Source organism: Ammospiza caudacuta, chromosome 15 (genome assembly GCF_027887145.1).
Source record: "Ammospiza caudacuta isolate bAmmCau1 chromosome 15, bAmmCau1.pri, whole genome shotgun sequence".
Taxonomy (NCBI): domain Eukaryota; kingdom Metazoa; phylum Chordata; class Aves; order Passeriformes; family Passerellidae; genus Ammospiza; species Ammospiza caudacuta.
Window position 1 is genome coordinate 10,380,330 of NC_080607.1, and position 24,971 is coordinate 10,405,300.

The window sequence follows — 24,971 nt, forward strand, 5'->3', positions numbered from 1 at the left end:
TAGAAGGGACCCTAAAGACCATCTTGTTTCAGCCCCACTGCCACAGGCAGGGACACCTTCCACTACCCCAGGCTGCTCCGAGCCCCCTCCAGCCTGACCTTGGGCACTACCAGGGATGGAGCAGCCACAGCTTCTCTTGGCAGAAGAGAAAAAGGGTCTTGTGGGAGAAAACCCCCTTGAGTTCTGTGCCAGGGCACTGCCACCTCCCCTCCTGTGCAGGGAGTGACACCAGGGCTGTCTCTGCCGTAGGTTTCCGAGCTGTTCCCCTCAAGAACAACTACAGTGAGAACCTGGAGCTGGCTTCTCTGCTTGTCAAGATAGACATTTTCCCTTGCAAGGTGAGACTGGCTGCACACACGAGAAGGTGACCATGCTGTTGGGCTGAGGAGCAGAGCCAGTGAGCCCAACCTGGGGCAGTGAGGCTCAGTGAGTGGCCTCAGTGCCTGTGGATGGCTGAATTCCCAGTGCTGCTCCTTAGGGATGCCCAGCAGGACAGCAAGCACTGGATTTGCCTCCTGCAGCAGTCTCAGGGTGTTTCAGGCAGGGTCCTGCCTGCACTGCACTGGGTTTGACTTGCCTGCAAATCCCTTCAGCAAAAGCTGGAGAAGGCGGGTTTGTCACAGTGCCTGTCTGTGCTCCAGGGACATTGCAGCTCAGTATCACAGACCTGGCTGGCCTGGGGCTGTCCCTGTTGGCATAAACAGAGGGCAGGGCTCCTTCTGAGACAGATGGTTCTTTTATTTCTTCATTTAAAATGGTGCTGGTGAGAGCCAGCGATGGCTGTTAGAGCAGCTGCATGTTGCAAACCCCAAGGCCCCATGAGCCCTGGACAGCCTGCAGGGCAGCCAGGGCCCTGCACCACAACTGCCCTTACTACAGGATATATGCTTTAAAATCACAAACCCTTGACTACAGCATTTTTTTCCTCATCCAAGCAGGAAAATGGCGAAATAAACCTCTTCAATGCTTCATCCCTACGGGAACGAGCAGGGGATGGCTCCAGCCAGCTGCTGGCAAGCAGAGGCAGAGAGGGCTCCTTTGAGCTGAGGTACCAGCAGCCCTTCGAGGATTTCCGTGTGGCCCCAGAGCAGCTCGCTGACCACTTTGAGAGCCGGGAGCGAAGGTGAGGCTGGTGCTCAGTCAGCTCTTGATCTGCAGCATAACACACCCCCTGCATTTGGGGTGGAGGCAATGAATGCAGCCTCCCCCTAACCCAAAGTGGAGCTGCAGCCTTTGGTTGCTGCTAGCGAACCCTAAATTTGAGCTGCAAGTTATGCAAGTGTTTGTGCTATGGGAGAAGGGTGGGACACCACAGCTGGTACTATTATTGCCCTAACTCAAAGTGGAGCTGCAGCCTTGTTTGCTGCTTGCAAACCCTAAATTTGAGCTGCAAATTGTGCTTGTGAGAGTCTCTGCTGTGGGAGAAGGGTGGGCCACCATAGCTGGTGCCATTATCCCCCTAACCCAAAGTGGATGAATTTGAGCTGCAAGTTGTGCCAGTCCTTGTGGCGTGCTTGTGGCAGTCACTGCTATGGGAGTAGGGTGGGACACCACAGCTGGTGCCATTATCCCCCTAACCCAAAGGGGGATAATGAAGCTGCAGCTTTGTTTGCTGCAGCTGCAGCCTTGTGGAGCTGCAGCCTTGTTTGCTGCTTGCAAACCCTAAATTTGAGCTGCAAGTTGTGCCAGTGCTTGTGGGAGTCTCTGCTATGGGAGAAGGGTGGGACACCACAGCTGGTGCCATTATCCCCCTAACCCAAAGTGGAGCTACATCCTTGTCTGCTGCTTGCAAACCCTAAATTTGAGCTGCAAGTTGTGGCAGTCTCTGCCATGGGAGTAGGGTGGGACACATCTGGTGCCATTATCCCCCTAACCCAAAGGGGGATAATGGAGCTGCAGCTTTGTTTGCTGCTTGCAAACCCTAAATTTGAGCCGCAAGTTGTGCCAGTGCTTGTGGGAATTCCTGCTATGGGAGAAGGGTGGGACGCCACATCTGGTGCCATGATCCCCAGTCAAGGGCGAAGTGGCTGTGCCCCTACTTTACTCCAGTGGGCAATTTGAGCCCAGCAGAGCGCTGTCCTTGGCCATGCCATGGAGAGCCTGAGCTGTGTCCCCTGTGTGTGCCCCTTTGCAGGGTACTGCGGAGGACCCGGGTCAACGGGGACAACCGGCTGTAGCCCACCGTGGCGGGGAAAGCACCTCCAGTGCTTGTGAATCTCACAGCACGCTGTGAACTGGTTTCTATGGAAACGGCACTGCTATGGCCTACTTTCAGGCAGCTTCTCCAGTTTCTCTGCTGAAGTGTGTTCAAGTGGAGAACTAAAAAAAAAAATAAAAAAATTGGAAATAAACCCCACCCCGAACCAGCCCCAAGCACCCAGCAACCTTCACCACGAAGCCCTTAAGAAGCGTCGGTGCGGCCAGGCTGCCAGAGGCCACAGCCCAAACTGTCTATAATCACAAGAAGAGACCTAAAAATTCCCCATCCAGCCTCTGTGTCACTGCTCTGCCTGTAATCCAGAGATTGTGTGCAGCTGCTGGAGCCTGTTTGCAGCCATCCTGTGCTGTGTCCATGCCCAGAGCTCTGGGCCTGCAGTGAGCACAGCAGCACCTCTGTCTGTCCTGGTGCCACCACATCTGAACCTGTATAGCCACTGCCAAAGGGTCCAGTAGTGAAACTCGACATTTACAGGGCCACTCTAGCTTTAAATGACAATAAAAGTGTCAGTATTATGTGTGTGCTGGCTCAGGTATCTGGTGCTCTGTGCCCTGCAGCCGCTCCTGAAGAGAGGTTGCACTGCTCCCTCCTTTCTCCTGGCTTTAGGAGAGGAAAAATAACCAGGAACAGCCTCAGGTTTTATGCTGTTCACTCAAAAGGGTAAAAACAAAGTTATGTGTTCCAGCTGCCCATTCTGAGGCAGGCTGGGGACAGAACTCTGGGATGAAGAAGCACCTCTAGGGCAGAGGTGTCTGGGGCACTCACTCATACCTTGCCCCATGGAAAAGTTGGCATTCTTTTAAAATAAATGAGGAGGTTGTGATGGAGGACTCCCAGCCCAGCAGCCATTGCTGGGCCCTCCCAAATTCCAGTGCAAGCACCACTCAACTCACGTTTGATTTTTACGCTCTTTATTTAGGAACAACCAAAAATGTCTGGTTTCATTTCAACAAACTGTACAAGCAAGCTCTTCCCCTTGCCCACCCTCACATCCACATATACAAAAGGAAGGGAAACTTGCCGTTCACTTCTCAGAAGTGGCATTGTTGCTACAGGGAGTTCTTGCCCTCAGAATAAGAGCAGGTAAAGTCCATAGCACGTACAAGCTACCCTAGCCCTAGTAATAGCTACAGCCCACAATCACAGGCAGCTTCTTTTTTTGTTTCCTCTTTAAAACCTTTACCAAAAGTAAAAACTATTTCCTGTTTCACACGATTGCCAAGGTGACCATTTAAAATTGTGGTCTTTGAAAAAAAAAAAAAAATCCAAAGTAACAACCCCCCTGGAACCCCCCACAGCTCCCTGGTACAAAGACAGCTTTACACAGCAGAGCTCTCACCCTGCTCCCTCACTGCACCGGCCACCCTTATGAAAGGTCCCGTTGCAGCTACAGTTACATTTTCCTTTGGATAAATCCAAGCAAAAATTCCAGGTCATTCAGCACCAGCATGATTTCTAAATAACAATAATTAAAATAAAAATAAAAAGAGACCCCGTTAGGCTGACTTTGTGGTCTGCTGAGAAACAAAGTGATCAACACGCTGTTCCCAAAGTCTCTCTTTTAGTGCAATGTTAGTATGTGCAAGGGGAATCACAGCCACGTACCCATAACACCACCATGAGCCAGATGGGGCAGAGAGAAAGTGCAATTTTAGCTAGAAATTTTCTATGCCATGGATTCCTAGCCCAACCTTCACTAGCACCAGTAAGCAAGAATCCTCCTAACACCACCTTGCCTCAGTACAGGGAAAAAGGGGCTTTAATTGTGCCAGCAGAATATGCCAAATGTCAGCCAACAGAGCACTTGGGCCATAACAAGAAAACCCAAAATTAAAAAAAAAAAAAAAAAAAAATCACTGCTTACATAACTGAGCTCCCTTGCTCTGCTTTAGTTTTCTGATGCTAATCCAACATTCCTGGCACAGACCACTGCCAGTAAAACATACAGCAGAAACTAAATTTCTCAATAAAAAGAAGAACAGGGATAGCCTGCAAGTGCCTCATTCCCCTCCATGTGTTGTGTTGCCTAAACTTACCCTGCTGGTTTTGGGATCAGCTGAGAAGTGACACCAGAGCTTTACAGGTGAGCTGAATCACATCAGGACCTTGACTGATTTGAAGAGAGCAAAGCCAAAATGATCTGGGCAATAGGGAGAAGACCTTTACAAGCATTTTGGATACTGTCACCCTAATGGGAATGTGCAGCACCCAATTCACTTTGTAATTTGTGCCCAAGTGCTCAAAAATCATCTTTTTCTTCTGATTCCCAGTGAGCAAGCTTGTGATCCGTTTGCCTCTATCTGTAAGAGAGGGGCTGCAGGGAAATCAATATAACACTTCTGCAGGTGACCAAAATCTGTTGCTTTCCAATAAAAAAAAAATTAAATACCCAAACCCTAAATGAAAAACCAGCCTACTACAGCTTCCTTCTCTTCAGCTGTCAGGGGACACATAACAAAAATAACCCAGCAGGTATCTTCCAGCTCTGGTGAGCATCCTCCAACCAGGTTAAGGACTACAGTGTTTCTCTGCCAGCAGCTACTGCTCTTGTTGGTGGCTTCTCCTGGTGACCAACTCAGGGAGGGGACATGAAATCACAGTAAGTACCTGCAAGCACCTGTGCCCATCCTCCCACCACGCTGCAGCATCACTCAGCTCTCAGGCAAGTGGAGATAGGAACCTGTAGATCACTGTTTGTTCAGTGTTCTGCTAAAAAACAAAGAAAAAAATATTCAAGGATGCTAATTACAGAGCTGAAAAATAAGGTACCCAAATGAAACATGGAACAATGTCTAGCAATCTCAAGGCAGGGGCTGCTGACATCAACGAATAAAGAAACTCAGTTCCTTGCACCAGGAGAACCAGCAGCCCTTCCCATGAGCAAGGCAGGGCCAGCACAAATCAGGGTTTCGGGTTATTAAGCAATTGGATTGTGCCCTTAATCTAAGCAGCCTCAGAGACATAAGTAACAAGATTCACATGGATTAAAATTGATGGTTTCTGCTGTGCCTGCCAAGCCCAAGCTCAGGCACAGAGGATGGAGGTGGAGAATTTCATTTCCCTTCCTTACTGATGCTGGCTACATCACCTCAATCTTACACCCCTTTCAAGTCAAGATAGTCATCTTTGATTAGATGATGATAAATATTCACACACTGTGAAGAATTGTGGTGACACTTCCTCTAAACACCACAAGAGCTGCTGTTGGGACTGTCAAGCCACCTCTCAATTTTTCTCTTCAGTTTCAGATGCAAACACTTTTCCAATGTCCTGCACCAAAACCAAGCCTGTTTGGAGGTGGCACCTGTTTCTCCTCAGCAGAGAAACAGAAGACCACAGTGCTAAACCCTCAAAAATCTTCAGCTTATACTTTTATGGAGATTTCAAGTCAACTAAAAAAATGCAGATAACAAGGAATGTAGGAGTTAGAGAGGGAATTCGATCATGTTTTGATTTCTTTTTTGTCTCTAAACCTCACCCTCCCCACGCACAGGCGTTTGCCAGCCCCGTTGCCATGTCCGAGAGGAGCCTGCATGGAACCACTTTTAAAAATTCCTCCGACCCAAAAGAAAGAAAACTCCTGCTGTGCTTGTATGAATGCATGGAGACAAAGCTCAAAAACCTCAGCAGCTTCCAACCCTCAAGGCTGGTTTTTCTGTGTACACCGGGAAATTCTCCCTCTAGCTCACAAGACTTCTTTTCAATTTTTCTGGAAAACTGGCTGAATACAATCCAAGTGCAAAATATTTCAGCTAGTGCATCAAAACATGGTTTGAAGGGACCAGTTCATACCATAGTCCTTAAGCATTCCTGTAGATGGAGTGGGGATCACTCTTCCAATCAGCCATAGGCCCTTAAGTGTACACCAAAAATCCCACAGAAAATCACCTTGAATGGGCAAACTACACTTCCAACTTATTTATATAGCAAGTAGTTAGTAAAAGTGTACATTTTTAATGTACATCATAATGCAATAAAGAATCAATGGCATATTTGAACTGTATATATGTGTAGTTAAATAAACCTGCATGTACACAGACACTACAGAGTAAATTGACCTACCTGTATTTGTTCTCTGAAGGTGACACTGTACATACATCCATATCCTCAGGCTGCACAACTCCCACATCTGCTTTCAGCTCTAGAACCACTCAGATTCTGCCACCCTCTCTGATATTTTGGGGTGCACAGGATTGCACCCATGAGGGTGAGCTCCTGGGGCTGTCACCACAGGGCAGCTGTCCCTGGTCCCTAAAGAGGGGGTGCCACCAGCTGAGCCATCACCAGCCAAGGTGGGATGGGTGCTGGTCATGCCTCCAACTGTGCCATGACCATCAGCAGTGCTCCCAAAGGCAAATTTAGGGTGCCACACAGGCTGCTCCAGGTCAGTGCCACCCCTGCTCACAGTGTGGTGGGATGGCTGCTCTGGCTGTGGGATGCACAGTGCCAGTGGCATTCCACATCCCTGTTACAGCAGGTGCAGGTCACCTCTGCCTGGAGCAGATGGTCACCTCTGTCTGGAGCAGATGGTCACACTTGGCCATGGTGTCACACCAGGGAAGCCCTGAGAGCTCAGGCACAAGCACCCAGCACATCCCACCAGGCAAGGGGAAGCCTCTGCCAAAGCACTGAGCAGCCACAGCCCCTTCCTGCAGCTGAGCAGGGCGGCCTCTTGAAGAGGGGGCAAAGAAAGAATTGCAAAAGCAAGGGCAATTAAAGGTAGAAATCAGACACCATCTTTGGAAGAGGTTCTGAAAGAGCTTTTTTGTTTTTAAAACAATTTTTTTGTAAATCTCCGATCCTTTGGGGTTTGCTACCCACCCTCCTAATAAATATCATTTACCACCAACAATAAAGTCTCCCACATTAAAAAGCTCTCACTAAATAAAAACCTTCTACTGAAAAAGCTTGGCTGAGTTGGCTTGGCAAAAAATAGGGAGCTATGACTACTCTCCATAAATACATCAGCAGATAAACACCAAAAACTATTTAAGTTAAGGGACAATGTTGGCTCCAAAACAAACCAGGAATGTACCAGCCACAAATTAATTCAAACTAGAAATTTAAATACAGTTTCTAACCACTCAAAGGCAGCCAATTTCTGGACTTGCCTTCCAAGAGCAAAAGTGAAGGCAAAACATGGAACCAATTTGGAGTTGGGATTTGATTAGTTTGTGACAGAATGATCTGACACAGCATTTGGCTGGACTATTCAGCTCAAGAGTTTCCCTTCTAGACTTTGTTTTCTATTAGAAAAGAATATTTAAAGCAAAAATGTTCAAGCAGTTGCATCACACAGCAACCACACAAGACAACACACATTAAAAATGTACAGGTACCATGCAGCAGGCAGGATAACTGGGAAATTTATTTTGCTCTTTTTCCAGAACTATTGCACATGGCCTGGGGGAAAAAAAAAGGGAAAAAAAAAAAAGAAAATTAAAACAAAAAGGACTGGAACAAACACTTGAAATCACCAGCAGTGCTGCAGGAGGATCTGCCACGTAGGGCTGCAAGAAGGAAACTTCCTGGTGGCAGCAGAGCCGCTGCCTTGGTGACAACAATGACTTGAACCACTCACAGCCACGCTGTGACTCTCTGCGTTTGTTCTCTGAAGAACAGACTGTTCTCTCCAAACAATGAAAAGGATTCCAGGTCAGGATGCAAAAATTATTATGTGCTAGCTCTCAGATATTAAAGAGAGACTTGGAGATTTAACAGCCTGTTACAGTCAGGCTCCAGGAGCACAGGGAATGTGTTCTAGCCAGCAAGGGACAAATGAAACCAAACTCCATCTCCTGGGCTGCTTCAGTCTGGGAACCTGCTGCTTATAAGAGAGTATGCAATGCTCACTCTAACCTCATCTGGAGGGAAGAGAATCTCGCCCAAATTCGAGATTGACAGTTTTCTTCTCAAATCCTTTCCCTTTCGTAATACACTCACATCTGTGTGCCCACAAAGCCAGGGCAGAGAGGATATATGCAGCCATGCCAACCTTTAGAGAACAAACACCTTAATGGACAGATGAAAAAAAATACAAAGAAAAAAGAAACAAGTACTATGCCATGATAGTCCATATCTAAGCAATGACCTTGTTTACACAATGTCTGAGATTTGTTATGCTTGTATAGGCAGCTGTAGGCATCGGTATATGAATATGAAATCTGAAAGTCTGTCACTGGAAAGCAAACAGGAGCAACCTATTTCCTGGGTGTGAGCTGAGCCCCTGCCAGCTCCCAGCCATCTCCTTGGCTGGGCCACCAAGAGCTCAGCACAGAGTGCCCAGTTTGTGCATGCGCTGTGCCCAAAGGTCTCATGGATGGCAGTGCTTCATCACCACGTCTGCTCCTCAGGCTTGGGTCAGGCCGGCCCATGGGTTTCTCTAAGATCACTAATTTCTTCTCAAGGGTAAGAGCGGATCCTCCGGGGCTGGTGGCTTCAGTTCAGTCTGTTTCTGAAAAAGAACACAGGTGTCAGAGATGCTCCTGGCCTTGCTCCAGGTGGGGTGCTGGGAGGGGAGGAGGGGATGCAAGAGTGCCTCAGGATAGGCAAGATCAGGAGCCTCGATAAGAGTCAGCTGCAAAGAAGGGCTAGCAACATTCAAAGGGGCCAGGAAACCCAAAATCCTTGAGAGGGTGGAGCTGGCTTTGCACCCCTAAGGAGGGATGCACCTTTGCTAAGCACCTCTGTGCCATGAGGGTTGACAGGACCCTTGCTCTGGCTGGCAGAAGCCATGCTCAGAGGGCACTAGCAGGGGCACAGCCACCTTCCAAGCACAAAATCTGGCCCCTGACCAGTCCCCACACTCACCCTTCCCCTGCAAAGCACACACAATGTACAGCAGAGGCAGGACCCATCCACACCCATGCTCCACCTTCTCCAAATTAGATGGGATGGGAAGCAATGAATTTTACTCGATTTTTATAACTATTTTTTAAGGTCTGCAACCATGGCAGAGCTGTGTGGAAAGCTCCAAAGCAAGGCAGTGGAACTGGAGAAGATCCCAGCTGGCCAGTAAGGAGCTCTGTGTCTGTACCACCATGGGACAGGACCAGCACTTTGCCATCCCCATCTGATGGCAACCCTACCAGGAGGGAAGCAGCCCCCAACTGCACTGCAGAAAAGCCCACCAAGGGCTTGGAAAGCACCTCTCCTCTCCAACACACACACATACATGCACACACAGACACACGACTTCCAAAAGTGAATTCTGGGGAATACATGTCCCCTCCTGCCTTTGCAGCCTCCACCTTCACCTTTCTCCACACCGAACAAGGATGCTCACACCTGGAAAGCAGCAGCAGGACAGAGAAAGGCAGGCAGGGACATGGAAGGAACCAGCAGTACAGGACAAGCAGCCAGGCCCCTTTCTTCCCAAATAAATCGATAAATCCATGGGTCATCTTCTAAAATGACCAGACACTCTTAAAGTTTTAGTCCAGCTTGAAACAAAGCTAGGATTTTTTTCTGAGCGGTGCCAGCACCCAAAGACCAAGGCAGGAAAGGGCAGGCAGGCAGTGGCGCCCGTCCTGCCAGACCCTCCTCACCGCGCTTCCTTTACGCCTCTCCTCCAGAGCCAGCTCCTCACCACTTCCTCGGTTAAACCTCAAACGCTCCGCTCTTCACCGAACCTGTTTGTTGCAGAGCGCCGTGCCCCCCGCAGCCCTCCCTCGCCGAGGCAGGGGCCTTACCCAGCCCTGTGGCGGGCGGCGGCCCGGGGGCGTCGGGGCTCCCGGCGCTGCCCTCCTGGCCGCCCGGCTCCCACGCCTCGCTGCTCTCCGAGGCCTCCGCGCCGGCTCCGCACGGCCCTTTCCGGCTGCCGGCCGCCTCGGGGCCGCAGCCCCTGCCCTCCTCCTCCGCCTTCACCGCAAACCACACCTTGAGCTGCTGGGCGCCGAGGCGGGCGCGCTCGCAGAGGCCGGGCACGTCCTCCTCCCGCAGCCCCTTGTGCTTCTCGTAGTAGTCCTCGAGCACCTCCCGGCCGGCGGGGCTGACCTCCACCAGCCCCGGGGGGAAGAGCCCCCGCCGGTAATTCTCATACCACTTCAGCTGCCCGTTCTTGTAGCCATAGCGGCTGTCCCCGAACCAGCGAATGACCTCGGCCCGCGGCAGGCCCGTCTGGGACACGATGGCATCATACTCCTGGTTCGTGGGGCGCTGGGTCTGCACGAACATTTGCTTCAGCAGATGCCGCTGCTGGGCCGTTTTTTTGAAGTTCAGTTTGGTTTTGGGAGGGGTGGGCGGCCGGCTGGAGCTGCCGTCCCCCTTTTCATTTGCGCCGGTCCCCGGTACCTCGGTTTTGCCGTCGGACTCGGTCACTCGCAGGTTTTTCAGGTTGATTTTGATGGGACTCACCTTCCGCTCCGCCGAGTTGGGGTTGCTGCCGGAGGCGTCGACTGAGCCGTTCTCACTCGTGGCCCTCTGCTCATCCGAGGAGTCTTCCCCTTCCCCGCCGCCATTCTCTGCCTCCTCATCCTCCTGTTGAGCCACCTCCTCCACTTTCTTATTCTCCTCCGCCACCTTCTTCTTCCTCCTCTCCGAGAACCAGCTGTCGATCTCCCTCCGTGTCATCTTTGTCTCCCCCCTCAGGCGGTTCACCTCTTCCTCGGCAGGAAGGGGATTTTGGGCAAAACTGCTCTCCAGGGCCTTCAGCTGCTCCGGCGCTCGCTCCTTGTACTTGGTTGGGGTGAAGTCAGGTGCCTGGTGCCAGGACTGCCGCCGTGTTGGGTGGTGAGGGGCCGGCGTAGCCGCCATCGCTGCAGGACTCAGCTCAGCTCCTCTGGGTGGGACATCCAAGGTGATCTCAGGCAGGGAATCAAGAGCACTGTCTCCAGGGAAGACGGCCCGGCCGCCTCTCACATTCCTGTAGTGGTACCTCCTGTCGCTGAACCATTTTCGGATCTCCTTGGTGGACAAGCCCGTGATCTTTGCCAGCCGCTCAACCTCAGCCTGGCCAGGGAACTGGTTTCTGCAGAAGCTGCCTTTGAGGGCTGAGAGCTGCTCGTGGGACTTCTTGTTTTTGTAGACATTGGGATCCAGGAAGGTCTGCGAGGAGATGGCAGGGCAGGCGGTGAGCAGGGACTGGCCACTGTTGACCACCTTGACCCCAGAGGTGTTGCTGGAGCTCACGGTGCTGTGCTGCCCTGCCGGCTGTGGCTTGGGGACAGAACTCACTGCCAAGGTGAAAGAGGAGCTGGTGCCCTTCAACCCGTTTGCCATGATGGGCTGCGTGACCAGCAGCCCCCCCGTCCCCTCTGGCTGCCCCACCACGTGGCCTGGTAAAGTTGCCTGGATAAGATGGGGAACGGTCCCAGGATTTGCAACCAGGGGCGTGTTCAGCACTGTAATGGTGGGTTGTGGCACAGACTGGATAACAGTGTTGAACATCTTCTTCCTGGCATCTTCGATCTCCTCTGGTGACCAGCTAATGCCCTGCTTCAGCCTCTGGGCAGTGAACCAGATCTTCAGCTGCTCTTCTGGGTACTTGGTCACCACGGTCAAGTAGCAGAGCTCAGCTTTGGTGGGGTAGGGGAACTTGTTGAAGGAGTTTTTCAGGAAGCTGTTGGAGTCCATGGCAGCATTGTATGTGGGAATGCTGCTCAGTGGGATCATCACCTTGGGAAGGGACTTGGATGTAGGGAGCTGCTGATGCAACGGGGGCTGCTGCTGCAGAGACACAAGTTGTGCAACCCCCGCCTGCAGAACAGGCACGTTTCCTATGATAGAGCCATTCACTATGTGGGATGACTTTGATGAACTTGCAGTGGGCTGGCTGACTGGCACCGACCCATTTGGGAATGAATGCTCTCCATCCTTCACCTCTGACTCACCGCCCAACTGACTCGACACATTCTCCTTCAGCGTGTGGATTTTTTTGGCCTCGGGTTTCCCCTTCATTATCTTCATGATAGGGGTTTTGGTAATGATAATTTCAGACTGGCCATCTGCCCCTTCCTCAGGGAGCTCTCCTGGCAGGTCATGGCTGCTGGTGGCCTCACAGGGACTTTGCTCCACGGTTGTACGAGTGTCCTGCTTCACCACCCTCCAGACAAAGCCGGTCTCACCGGCGTGCGACTCAGCGTTGTGGTGCGAGAGCCCTTCGTGGCTGTTGGCCAGGAAGCTGCACCTAGCACAGGCAAATGCAGGCTCTTTGCTGAAGTCTGGGTGCTCAGAGTCCAAGTGCCCAAAGAACTGGTGAAGGTCCTGAGAGCCAAAGTCACAAGGCTTGCAGATGTAAGTGTCGCCGTCGGCAATGCCGCGGTGCCCGTTGGACAAAGCTCCGTTGTTGCTGCTGCTGGCCCCAGCATCACTCGCTGCTGGTCCTTCTGCAGGAGCCTCTGGTTGTGTTCCTTCATGATCATCTTCTCCAGCATCCTGCTCGGTCTCCTGAAGCACCAGTGTTTTTACTGGTATCATGCAGGGAGTTGTGGATTTCCTTTTGCTAGCCATCGCTACAGTTGATCCAGAGGACTATTATTCTTTCATTTAAATGAAATTCAAATTTAGAAAGCACTATTGCAAGTGTTCTGTGGTCCAGATTCCAGCAAACTCATGGTGTCCCAAGGAGTTGTTGACAAATGTTCATATTTGCCACTGAACCTGAGGATAAGGAGAGGGAGGAGGGGTTAGTTCCCTTGGTATTAGACAAAGTACAACTGCTCTGGTATTTAACTGCTTCACTCAATAAATAATTTTTCTTCTTTCATTGGAAAAATCTAATTTGACCTTGGATTTACTGTATTTTCACACCTAAACCTGTGAAACTATCTGTTTCAAACCAAACACACAAACGTGTCACTTTTACAGCCCACATCAAATTCTCATTTAAGGAGGAAAAACACTGAATTTCCCCCTCATTCTGCCCTGTCAAGACCCATCCTTGGTGTTTCAGCAGGGAGAGCAGTACCTGGGCTCCCTGTGCACCCAGGTACCAGCTCAGCCTCACAAAGGAGGTGACACCAGGCAGGGTCACCTGGGAAAGATGCCTGCTTTCCATCACAAAAGAAAGGATGAAAAATCCACATATTCCCCACAGAACATTTCAATTTTTTCAAAATCAGCATTTTCCATCCATCCTGTCAGGAAGTTTCTTGCCAGCTCAGAGCACTGTGCCTGTGCCAAGAGTCTCTGCAGACACCCAGAGCTGCTGCTGGGAGCGAGGAGGCTGCAGTATTTTAGCCCTTCTTGCTCAGCAAGCCTGCAAAGCATTTGGGAGATGCCCTTCCCATCCTGTGTACACTTCATTCCTGTTCCAACACCATCTGTGAGTCCTCACTTGGAGCTGCAAGGCAAGGTAAAGGCCCCACAGCTCAAGAGCAGCATCACACTGTTCCTGGCTCCTAGGCTTCCCCTCCCACCACCTCTGCAGCTTTTGGCAGTCACACCACCCTGTGCACTGGGATATTCCCTAACAAAGGGTAATTTCTCGTCAGTGCAAGCCCATTTTGCTGGCCTTGGGCTAACCAGAGATTTGTTACATTCAAAACCAAAACCAAACAAAAATAAGCAAAACCCAACCAACCAGCAATAAACTTTTTCCTTTATTTTTTTTCCTCCTCTGAAGCTCCAGCAGACCCTGAAGTGCTCCAGCCCATGGAAGGTCAGGGCTGGCTGAGGCATTAGCCACAACCTTATTCCTGGCCTGATGGAGCTTTCCCACTTGCACAGCAAATGCTCTGTGCCTGAGATCATGACCCCAGGGCAGCAAAGCTGCTGTAGCTGGCACCAGGAGTCATCTGCCTGGTGACACCCCTCTGTCAGCCTTTTCTACAGCAACTCTGCTTTTCTTCTCTCTTCAACAGAGGGATAAAATGGTATTTTTCCAGACTGCAAGGTCACTTGGAAGCATATGGACACACTGATTCATATTACAAAGACTCCGTGCCAGATTTCCCTGAGATTTATAGTAACAACTGAGCTTTATAAAAACACTCATAAAAAATTTGAACTTAAAAAAAAAAGACTTACCATCCTATGAGATGACTCACCGAGGTAATTCCTATCAGTTACAGCAGTTGTGCACCAGCAGCTTTCTCAGATCAGATATTTGGAGCTGATCTCATGCACTGAGAAATGCAGATCAGGCAAATGCCTTGTTGGTGCTTATGCAATACCTCCTGTGCTTAGTTTTGTTGGTAGTTTTTAGAACAGAGAAATGAAAGATCCTCATGCAAAAGAAATTAAAAAAAAATCAAATGGAGGAAGTTCCATTTCAAATGACCTCCCTAACTTTATTAGATTTTTTAAAAAAGCTGGTTCTGAAAGCTGACATCATTTTTTCCAAATGGGAGAGCCTGGATGGCTGGCTCTGGCCTCAGCAACTCTCAGGCACCGTTTGAAAGACTGACGGGAAAACGTAACTTCCCGTTAATGTGGGCTGATCTGAGATTACAAAACAGTCCTGTAAACAGTGTTAGTCATCACTGAACTTGGCATCAGAAAAGACTGCTTGCTATGCTAAGGCATGGTGAAGAGCTAGAAGTTATAACTTTAAAAAAAAATTCTATAAATAAAACAGGTATGAAAGCCGTGAACTGGATTTAGAGCATGTGGATTGCACATCTCAATACCTGCTTTGTGCCACTCTCATCCATCCCACCTTCTCCTGGCTGGTCCTGCCCTCTGCAGAGGGCCAGAGTTATTCATTAGCATTAGCAAGTGGAATATTTGGATGGCTATGAATGGGCTGTGCTATTCAGAGGGGAACAGCATCCATTTGACACCAATCCCGAGATGCTCATTTTTGATGCTAAGTTAAATATTACACAGTCTAGCAGGCTGCAATGACCTTTCCAAGTTGAGTCAATCAGGGGAAAAGCAGTAAGATCAGCCTGAAGGCTACAAAATACAGCTTTAAAGGCTGAGAGGAGTTTCATGTCAGGGAAGCAGTGGTAAAAGGGAATACTTATTTCATTTTATCCTGCAGCTTTAGCACAGAGAGAAGCTGCTGGGCCCTCTGCAACCTTTTTTCTTTCCAGCAAACTCCTATCTCCATTACTGAGACAGCTCCAGTCCCTGACAGATCTGACCCAGTGTTTATGGAGTCTCCGGATATCAAAAAGATGATTTTTATCTGTCAACAGAGTAAATTTGATACAAAGCAACAGCGACACACAAAGACCCCCATTGTGCCACATTAATAAAGTGCCTCTCCTGAGCACTCCAGCGCTATTATTTTGGGTAAGTGTGAATGGCCTGACCCACCTACAGAGAACCTAAAAGCTCTGCATTTCATTTACCAGCACATTTGCATCAAACTCTGTGCTCTTTCCAACAACTTTCCTTAAAAATGCAATCAAAGCAGCCCCAGCCACCACAGCTCTCCTGCGGGGCTCCAATATTAATGCCACCTGAGAACACAGATTGCAAATTTTAGCTGGAAGTGAATCACAGTGGCAATTTACTGGGGGAAAAAAAATTAATCAAGTGTACTGTTTGTCCATTTCATTTCCACGGAACAGTTGCATAACCACATGTTGGAAGTATGTTTTATTCACTGCTCACCTTCTGGAATGCACTTAATACACCACTAATATATAACAGAATGGATAATTCTCTGATTTCTCCCTCATTAAAATAAGTGAGGGTGTTCTAATTGATAGGGTAAATTAATGGCAGAAAAAATAATAAATTGAAAAAGATCCTTACAACTGATCTCAGTGTATATATCACCACTGCAGATACGTCAGACCCATCTGCACAGCCATGAGTGAAGAATTCTATTTCCTATGTATTATTTTATGATTAACTGGAACAAAGAGACAAAACTGAATGAAAGAGTTACCTGGTGCCAGGAAGACAAAATTATTGTACTTAAATTCATGGTTCCAATTTAATTTATACCTGCTAATTTCAAAACAAGGTAGCAGAGTAAGCAGGTCAAATGTCCAGTGCATCTAAACCATCCCTACTGCTGGAAATTTGATGGAAAACTGACTTAAAGCAGAGTAAAACCAATTTTTTTCCCAGTGATGCTCACAGAAATGAAGGCTGGAGGGAAAGGTGGCAGTTCCAGGTACAAAACCAACACTCTGCAGAGCAGCTTTGCCTCTGCTGAGGGAAACAATGCCCAGACCAGTCACAGTGAGCTCTGCAATAGCAGAAAATTTACTTCTACAGAGATTAACAAAGGGAGGTTTCGAAATCTGCACTGCTGAGTATGAACTTTCAGCTTTTTCCAGCTTGGCTGGATATAACTGGTTTGGTTTTAAATGTTTCACTGAATTAACGAGTTAGGTTGTTAATGCAAAACATTCACTGCATGCAGAGCCAAGGTTCCCAGTTAGCAGATTAATTTTTTGTGACCTTTTGCAAACCTCGCCTAGAAACAGCAAGCAGAAAACCCACCAGGCAGCAGCACAGGGACACAGCAGCTCCAGCCCCACTGCCCAGGCATGGGAACATAGGGACACACTCCCCTGCCCCCAGCCCTGCCAGCACTGACAGCAGGGACAAAGCTCCATGGGGACACAAAGGATGCCTGCCTGTTCTGTGGGCTCTGCTGAAGAGGGAGTGCTCCGTTAAAATAAAATGAAATTAATAAAAAATTCCATTTCTAAAAATCAGCACTAAAATAGAAGTAAAATAACAGTTTTCTCAACACTTTCAGTGCCTGCTAGGCAGGCAGACACGCTCCCCAGGTCAGAGACAAAGTTAATGTTTCTGTCTCATATGGAGCCAAGCACAATATTGGCACTTTAAATAAAAGCGGTTTGTTTTTAAGCTGAAACTCTGCAGGCCCCAGCTGATAGCATCATATGAGGGGGGAAAGAGGAAGAAATCAAAGGAGGAAGAAAAGTTGATGTTTTTGAGTTTTTGTCTCTCCCTTCAGGCTCTACCTCCAGCCAGGGTCAGAAGATGCAGCGCTGTCTCTGGGAGTTCCAGATGACTTCCCAATCACACTGTAATTAGCCAGGTCATTAAATAAATGATCCCTGTGGCCAGAACCATCAACCCAAACCTGAGGGCTGAGCCCCCTTCCCACAAACATCCCCCTGTGTTTGAGAGCAGATCCCCCCAGCATGACAGGCACCCAGCTTGCCCGGGGAGCCAGCTCAGCAGCCTGGGACTGGGTGCATTTACCATGGTGATGGGGAAGGGAGGATAAACAGCTTCATGGATTTGGGGTACAGGCCCTGCTGCCAGCCAGGGCTGTCCTGGGACTCTTCCTCTTTGGCTGGACATTAACATTCCTTCTGCCTTTGCAGTCCATTCATGAGAAGTCATGTAGGAGTTCCACCAGTCTGAATTATTGCTGAAGGATGCCCAGTGGGGGCTACTGCTAATCCATCCCAGGGACACACTGGGTGGATGGACATCTCAGCAAAGACCTCTCCAAGCCACATCCCTGTCATTCCATACAGACAGACACAGCCAGCAGGGACAGATCACCTCTCCAGAGAAACTTCCAAGGTGTGGGAGGGACCTCTCTGCCAGCTGTGCCAGCCTGGCTCTGTGAAGGAGAAGAAAGGGCAAGATTTGGCAGGGCTGAGCTCCTCTGTTCCCACTGTGTGGCTGTGCATCCCAGCTAGCTGGAGAGTCCAGCATCCTCCTGAGTAACTCTGCAAAGGCTGCAGCTGGGAGGAAGTCACAGCATGCAGCATGGGAACATCTCCAGCAGCCTAAAAACGCTGCTGAGCATCACCCTGGCTTCTGGCACGCATCCCCATGCCATGCCCTTGCACCTGGAGGTTCATAACCCACACCGAGGTCGTGACACACTTAATTCTTTGGGGCTTTAACCCCATTCAGGACTGCAAGCTCATCAATGAGCAGTTAGCGAGATTTTCCCCTCCAGAGCAGATTGGCAGCACACTAACTCTGCAGGCACTCAAACCTTACCATGAACAAGCAGAGCCACCAGCAATACAATAACCACAGCCCCAGAGAGGCCACACAGGCAAGAAAGGCTCTTCACATCTTATTATTTCACACTGCACGAATGTACAAACACACGCACAAACTTCAGCAGTTTTGAGCTTCAAGCAGCATCACAGGCAACGTTTGTACTAAGGAACAATTTCTCTTTATGCCAACTGGTCAGGGTGCTTTGTAGCTTAAGCCTGGCTTTGAAACCACGGGTACAGTCTAAATGCAGTGGGAGCCGGTTGACCGAACAATCGTATTCATTCTCCATTCCTTGGCAGGCCTAGAGCAGAAAAGAGTCTTTTCCATTTAGACCAGTTAAACAGAGCTATTCATTAAAATTTCACCCTTCTCCAGACTGCTGGACTTCTCCATTGAAAATCTGCCTTTAAGAGAAGCCCTCTCTGCTCTGCCCCACAGTGCTCCTCAGCCCCCTGTCTCAAGTAGGTGCCCATTTCTGAGCTGTGTGTTTGGATTGCTCTTGTGCTGTAACAGCAGCACCTCTCCTATGTGTTGGTATCTGGGCAGAGGCTGCCTCAGCACTCAGGGACTAAGGGCAATTATCTCTGCTTTTTTGGTTTTTTTTTTTTTCCCCAGACAAGCGCAAAACTGAGCAAGATGGAAGGTTAGAAAGAGCTGGCTGAAACAGAACACGATTAGAGTATAAAAATAGGTCACTGGGATAATATAACCTTTACACTATTGGCAATGTGCCCCCCTTAGAGACAAGCCTGTGTGCTATATTTCAGGAGAATGTGAGGAATAAAAAACAACCACCACAACACACATCAAAACAAAACCACTGATCATCCCTCAGAGCTTTGCGTGCTTCTGTTTGAACATCACTAACATTAATTCACTCCTTTTCCTCTGCCTTCATCCATTTGATTGAGCACAAAATAAATGTTATGTAATCATACCATTAACATCTTCCAAAAAAGTAATAATCTCTTTTGGCACAGAGGCTTCATTACAGATTTGCTCCACATTGCACTACCTTAGCAGGGTTCACAGTTCCAGCAATCCAGGGACCCACCTCCACAGCTTCAATCCTCAGATTTTGTCCATGCTGCACAACATTCCCAGCATTCCCCCAAAGCAAAAGGCCCAGCAGACAGATAATCACATCTCAACAGAGCCAGCTCTGGGGTTAGCACTACCAGCAGAGGACACCAGATAGCATTAATGGAGCTTCAGGAAGTCCCTCAGCTCATCAGAATGTGGGTGTCCCATCACCTCACACTCAGCTGGTGACTGCCAGCAGGCTGGTTTGTGCCTGAACAGGACAGTATGACCATGCTTGTAAACACACTGGAGTTCCCATTTTAGCCCCTTGTGCTTTCTCTAGGATGTTTTCTCTTTGCTTGCATTGTCAGGGCTTTGTCTGTGATTTCATCTGAAACACAGGCATCTCACACATCAATTATATCCTGCCACACCACCTTCAGATGTGCCACACACATGCCTTTTGATCCCACCCTTGGAGCTCATTGCCAAGCATCACCATTTCATAGGACAAGCCCATCTTTGGCAGATGCAGCCCTCCAGAATATATGTGAAGATGAATAGGTTACACCTAAAATACACTTCTTTGTGTTTTTATTATCTGAAATTGCTGAACTGGCTCCAAGACAAAAATCTACTGAGGAGCTCAGAGCAACGAATAAGCACCAGAGGTAGATCTTTGTCCACATCAATTTTCCAACAAGGATATTGAGACTTTTAAATCAGCAGGGAACACTAGGCTGAGCTGCTGAGGAGCTCACAGGTGTGAGAGCACCCAGTGCAACAGAGCACACACAGTGCCACAGCCCCACTGTGCTCACATAGTGCCACTGCCCCACTGTGCTCTCAGTGCTGCTCCAGCCTGCCTCTTCCTAAGGAATCATCTTGGGGAAGCCTTGGAGCCCACCTTGCTGATGTACCACTGCTCACAGCCCCACTGCACATCACCTCCATATGGGCAAACCTTAATTGAGGGGCCATCACCCCAAATTTGGGAATGCTCTCCTGCCAGCACAACATTTACTGTTAAAACAAAACCAGTGTCAGCTTTTATAGCAGCACCAAAACAATCCCACTGCAGACACAAACCCAAAAGCCTGTCACACAGGTTTCTCACCAAGCATCCAAGTCCCCTGTGGAATGAAGAGCCTCTTGCTGAAGCCAGGCTGACCACCAGCCTGATCACCAGTTACCGAGCAGCCGCAAAAGGGACAGGCCAACAGCAATTCCAGGGAAGTAAAGAGTGCCCAGAGCTCTAAAACAAGATGTGGGTGGGAAGGACTAAACCAAGCTACTAAACAGTACCAGAGGCGCTGGAGCTGATCATCTGCAGCACAGCCTGATGACTACGAGTGCTGCAGCCCCTTCCCAGCTGAGCATTTTTGGATTACTTCATCCCCCATGCCCTTTTGCAATATGCAGCTTCCAGAGCCGTGTTACATCCTGGCTCAGCCTCAGCTCCCATTCCTCCACTTACAGTTGCTATAACCAAAAAGAAAACTGCAAAATACTTCATCTGAAAGCAAAGAAACAGGGTTTGGCAGGTTGGGATTGTGGATTATTTTTTTCCATCCCCATGCATTCTGCTTCAGAGTCATCCTTTCAGACGCTGCGCGCAGCCGATGGCTTTTGCAGCTTATTGAGCCCGCTGGTTTATGGCAATGTTTTTCTGCTCACTGAACTGGCTCATTCTTTCAGCAGAACAAACTGTTCCACGTTGAGGCAGGAGTTGGCTGTGTTTTAACAAAGGATTTTTCCCTTCTGACAGTGTTTTGCAAAAGACCCAAAAAAAGGAGTTTGGAGCCAAGTTACAAAAGGTCAGGAGAGGCGAGTCGAGCACTGGGTGTAGTTCCTGTATGTCACAGCCAGACAAGGAAATGGGTGGGGAGAAGAGGAATGGCACTTCGAGCTGCAATAATATGTATAAAGTGATATTAATGAGGAATGGGCATTTAAATGAGGATGGCAAGTATGCAGGCACTGTAATTTTTGCTGTACAACAGCAGGCTTGTTATGTAGGCTGAGGCTTCTGCAATCATTTATCCATGTGAAGCATGCATTTGAGAGAGTTCAAGTAGCACTAGGAGTGAGAAAAAGGCAGTCTTATTTGCTTCCCCTCCCCAAGCTGATTTCAAGGAGCTACCGCACTCCCATCTCCCGTCAGCCAAATGAATATTCAAAAGGCTTTTGCCAAGCCAGCGCCAGTCAATCAGGGAAACAATGCTGCAGGGAAAAAAAAACACTGGGCTGAGAGACCTGTGTGAGACAGGCACCTTGTCCATCACCACGGCTCTGCTTTAGCATCCAAGCCTTTCATGTGGTGCACGGTGCTGCTGTTCTGCCTGCTCCACCCCCTGCCACCCCACAGGACAGCAGAGCTGCTGGATGGAGGATGAGCATCCCAAACCGGGGTGCTGCAAGTGGGGATGATCCCAGGACTGTGGTCCCAGCAACACAGCCCTCCTGAGGGACCTGGTAATAGCTCTTCCCTCTCTTATTCTACAGGCTGGGACCACAAATGTTTCCTGCATGGGATGGGCAGGTTCCTGGTGAGGGCCCATTCCCTGCTCAGCAGCAGCAGCTGTAGGAATTGGGTTTTTCTGCTCTGTGCACTGTACATGGATGGACAAGGCAAGATGGACAACTCCGGCCTTGCAGATGTTGGGAGGAGGGAGCCAAGGGGATCTGCAGCAGTTGACAGTATGTCATGCCTAATACTCAAGCTTTTCCAGGCCTCAGAGGATCCCTGAATAGAAAGAAACCACCCACCACTGGAGCACAGCCACTTTTGTGGCTGCAAGGGGCAGATGTTCAACCCCATACAACAATGCAACACAACAGTTGAGGCTGTAAGTGAAGAATGCTGGATCCACTTAAAACTGAAGAGGGAAATTAGGGACACCATCTAATTCTAGAACTACCATTTGGTCCTGATGCTTGAAGTTCACATACCTGCTCTGCAGGAGTGGCACAGGGCTTCCTTCCATTGCCTTAAATAGGCAATATCCTGGATTAAAGCACTGAACCACAAGGACTTCAGAAGCATATGGTCAGACTGGCAAGTGCTCAGCTCCTTCAGCTGGAACACCAGTTCCCAAATAAGTTCAGTTCCTTTTTAGCACCTACATAAGTGACAGACTTCCAGAAGTCCCAACTGGACTGCACAGGACGGGCCCTGCTGGCATAGAGAAGGGCAGATCATTAAAAGAGCTCAGTATCTCTGACAGCCAAACCCTTTGCTGAGATGAGCCTGGGGAGAAGCTGAGTTTCAGAAATCCTGCTCTCCACAGCCAGCATTAAATCCTTCACCACTCAATGGCCAAGAAGAGCTTGGCGTGGAGAACAACCATCCTAACCACCACACCCTCATTCACTGACCCTCAAGACTTCCCATGGGACAACATTCTCCCTTTCTCTGAAATACTCACCATGTCTTTTAGGATTGATAGCAAGAGAAAAATGGATTTGAGATCTCTCTGGGCAAAATCTGGGCATCTGGAACGTGCACCTGCCGCCCAAATGCAATCCTGGTCATTTGCCCCCTGGTTAGAAACTGTATTTGTTCAAAACCATTTGTCAAGACACTCTGGACAGAACTCAGAGACACAGAACAAAGTTCAAGGGTTATTTGTGATATGAACCATACCAGTCAGGGCTCTCCCCTTCCTCCAGCTGTTTAGTGACACTTGGAATGGAGTGGCCTTACTGGAGAGTCAATTATTTTTTCAGTTGAAAACTCACCATCCTCTAGATCAGCTGTGAGCTGAAAGCATCCCAGTTATTTACTGCTGGAAGCAAAAGGAATTTCCTTACTCTCAAAAAACCAGACATTTAAAATTAGTTTCAAGTTCAGTTGTGATAAACAAATCATATTCTCCTCCTTTCCCTCTCCTGTTTTGTTTTGGGGTTTTTTGTTTGGGTTTTTTTGCAGGGCGGAGGGGGATTGGTTGTTTGGAGTTTTTTGGGTTTTGTTTGTTTGTTTCTAAATCATGCCTGCTAGTCCAAGCAGCCTTTTCCTCAGTTGCTCTTTGCAACTCCTCATTTAAAAACTCATTCACAAGGATGCAGGGGAACTACAGACATCTTCTGAGAAGAAACAGCAAAGCCAGCTCTCAGATTTCACAGCTTTTCCTTTGACACTTGATTCCCTGAGAACCTCATTAAAAAGAAACAAAACACCATGTATTTAGGTTTTTTCACCACTTCCTATGAAGAGCAAAAGGTTGGGAACTGGGATGGGGGCTCAGGACTCCAAATATCTGCTGACAATGAGCCCACTCCACCTACCCTGCCCAAAAGCTGGTGATGCAAACAGCTCCCAGCAGATTGATGAGGAAGACAAAAGGTGTTTTAAATTCATATGACACTCCAATTAAAGGGTTTGGGGGTTTGGACTGAGTCCCACGAGCCTGAATTTATATTAATGTACTTTGTACCTTGTGGATCACAAGGCCTTGATACAAGGAGATTCTTTTAAAAAATTCAGGCCTGCTGGGAGAATTGCCTCCTTGCCATGTTTTAGTGAGTCTGCCCATGAACTGCCAGCAATTACTAAGCTTCCACTCTATATTCAAAGCTCTATACAATGGAGTTTATTATTTTTAAGCCTTTCAGACACCAATGTAGCAAACTTAACAGAGCTATTTGGAAGATTAAGACACAAACACCACCATATTATTCAATTTAGCTCCAACACTGAACACTTATTTCTGTCAAGGATCACAGCTAATACATTGCCAACTGCCAGCAGAGACAAACACTTAAAGTCACACTGCAGCATGGTCTTATAAATCAAATTTAAGATATAAGAAGAAGGAAATTACTATCATTATGCAAGTACAGCCCAATTACCACCAACTGATAGCAAACCTATCTTCAGGTCCTGTAAAAATCCATCCCTAGAAATGATAGGCCAAGGAAATCCTCATTTTCTGTGCATGCAGTCATGTGTGAATCTACTAATACACCTCCAATAGCTGTATTAGATGACTTTTCTAAGTATTTTATATGTTCATAGGAGTGCAAAGAGACTTTGTTACCACTTCACCACCCCAGTTTGCAGTGGGAGGTCACTAATAGCTGCTCTATTTGCCAAATCAGGCCTGCAGACAGGTGACAAAGAGGAGTGAGGAGAGAAAACAAAGGATTTGTGCCTGTTTTCTATCATTGCAGTGCTCACAGGAGAGCTGACTGCTGCATTTTGCCCTCCTGAAACCATCCCACCCTTCAGAAACATTGCATGAACTCAGGTTAGACTGGGTGCAGGAGTAGCAGAGGGGAACAACATCCTTTATGGGAATAAAATGAAGTAAGAGTCAATTAAAAAAGAATCAGTTTGCCACACAAAGACTGTAATTTCCTTAGAGCTGACTTAACCTGTAGCCTTTGGAGAAAATCCATCTGTTGCAAATTTAAAATTTCCCAGCCCTTCAAATGAACGTGGAAAAGTTCTCATTGCAAAGTGTCCCATGAATAAAAGAAATATTTCTGGTTTACACCAAAGGCATCACAGACTATGTTTAACTTCAGCAAGTCAGAAATCAAGAACCCCTCCTGGCTTTTCAGAAAAAAATGAAGGCTTGTCTCATTACACCAGTCTAAAACATTCATTATCCTCATTAGGGTAAAGGGCACAGCAACATTATTAACTCTGTTTCACAGCACTAGGAAAACAGCAGGATAAAGTGAACTGCAGGAGTCAGCACGGGGGACAGTAAGGTAAAAACATCCATGCTGTGTCAGCAGGCAGCCTGCACACACAGGAATGGGGATGGCTGACTGGTAATGCCATGATGGAGCATTTCACTTGTAGGCCAGCAGCCCAAATCACAGTCAGGTTAGGAGAACATGGTCCCCCAGGCACTTGCCCTCTTCTCTGGGCTAG

At 48.4% G+C, this 24,971-nt stretch overlaps 2 protein-coding genes across 3 annotated transcripts in view; one reads left to right on the forward strand and one right to left on the reverse strand.

Annotated features, from left to right (window-relative positions):
* PLCG1 (phospholipase C gamma 1) overlaps nucleotides 1–2,698 on the forward strand; it is a 49,144-nt gene extending 46,446 nt beyond the window's left edge. The window contains exons 30-32 of one of the 2 annotated variants that reach the window (XM_058814455.1): nucleotides 250–338; nucleotides 936–1,123; nucleotides 2,135–2,698. In XM_058814455.1, the coding sequence (XP_058670438.1) occupies nucleotides 250–338; nucleotides 936–1,123; nucleotides 2,135–2,177 (320 nt within the window). In that variant the 3' untranslated portion in view covers nucleotides 2,178–2,698. The remainder of the gene's footprint in view (nucleotides 1–249; nucleotides 339–935; nucleotides 1,124–2,134) is intronic. The other variant, XM_058814456.1, reaches the window with a different exon arrangement.
* Nucleotides 2,699–3,130: 432 nt separating this feature from the next.
* The window catches only part of ZHX3 (zinc fingers and homeoboxes 3), a 29,113-nt gene continuing 7,272 nt past the window's right edge, over nucleotides 3,131–24,971 (reverse strand). The window contains exons 2-3 of the mRNA XM_058814762.1: nucleotides 9,910–12,817; nucleotides 3,131–8,672 (exon numbers count right to left, since the gene is read on the reverse strand). Of these exons, the coding sequence (XP_058670745.1) occupies nucleotides 8,662–8,672; nucleotides 9,910–12,667 (2,769 nt within the window). The 5' untranslated portion in view covers nucleotides 12,668–12,817 and the 3' untranslated portion in view covers nucleotides 3,131–8,661. The remainder of the gene's footprint in view (nucleotides 8,673–9,909; nucleotides 12,818–24,971) is intronic.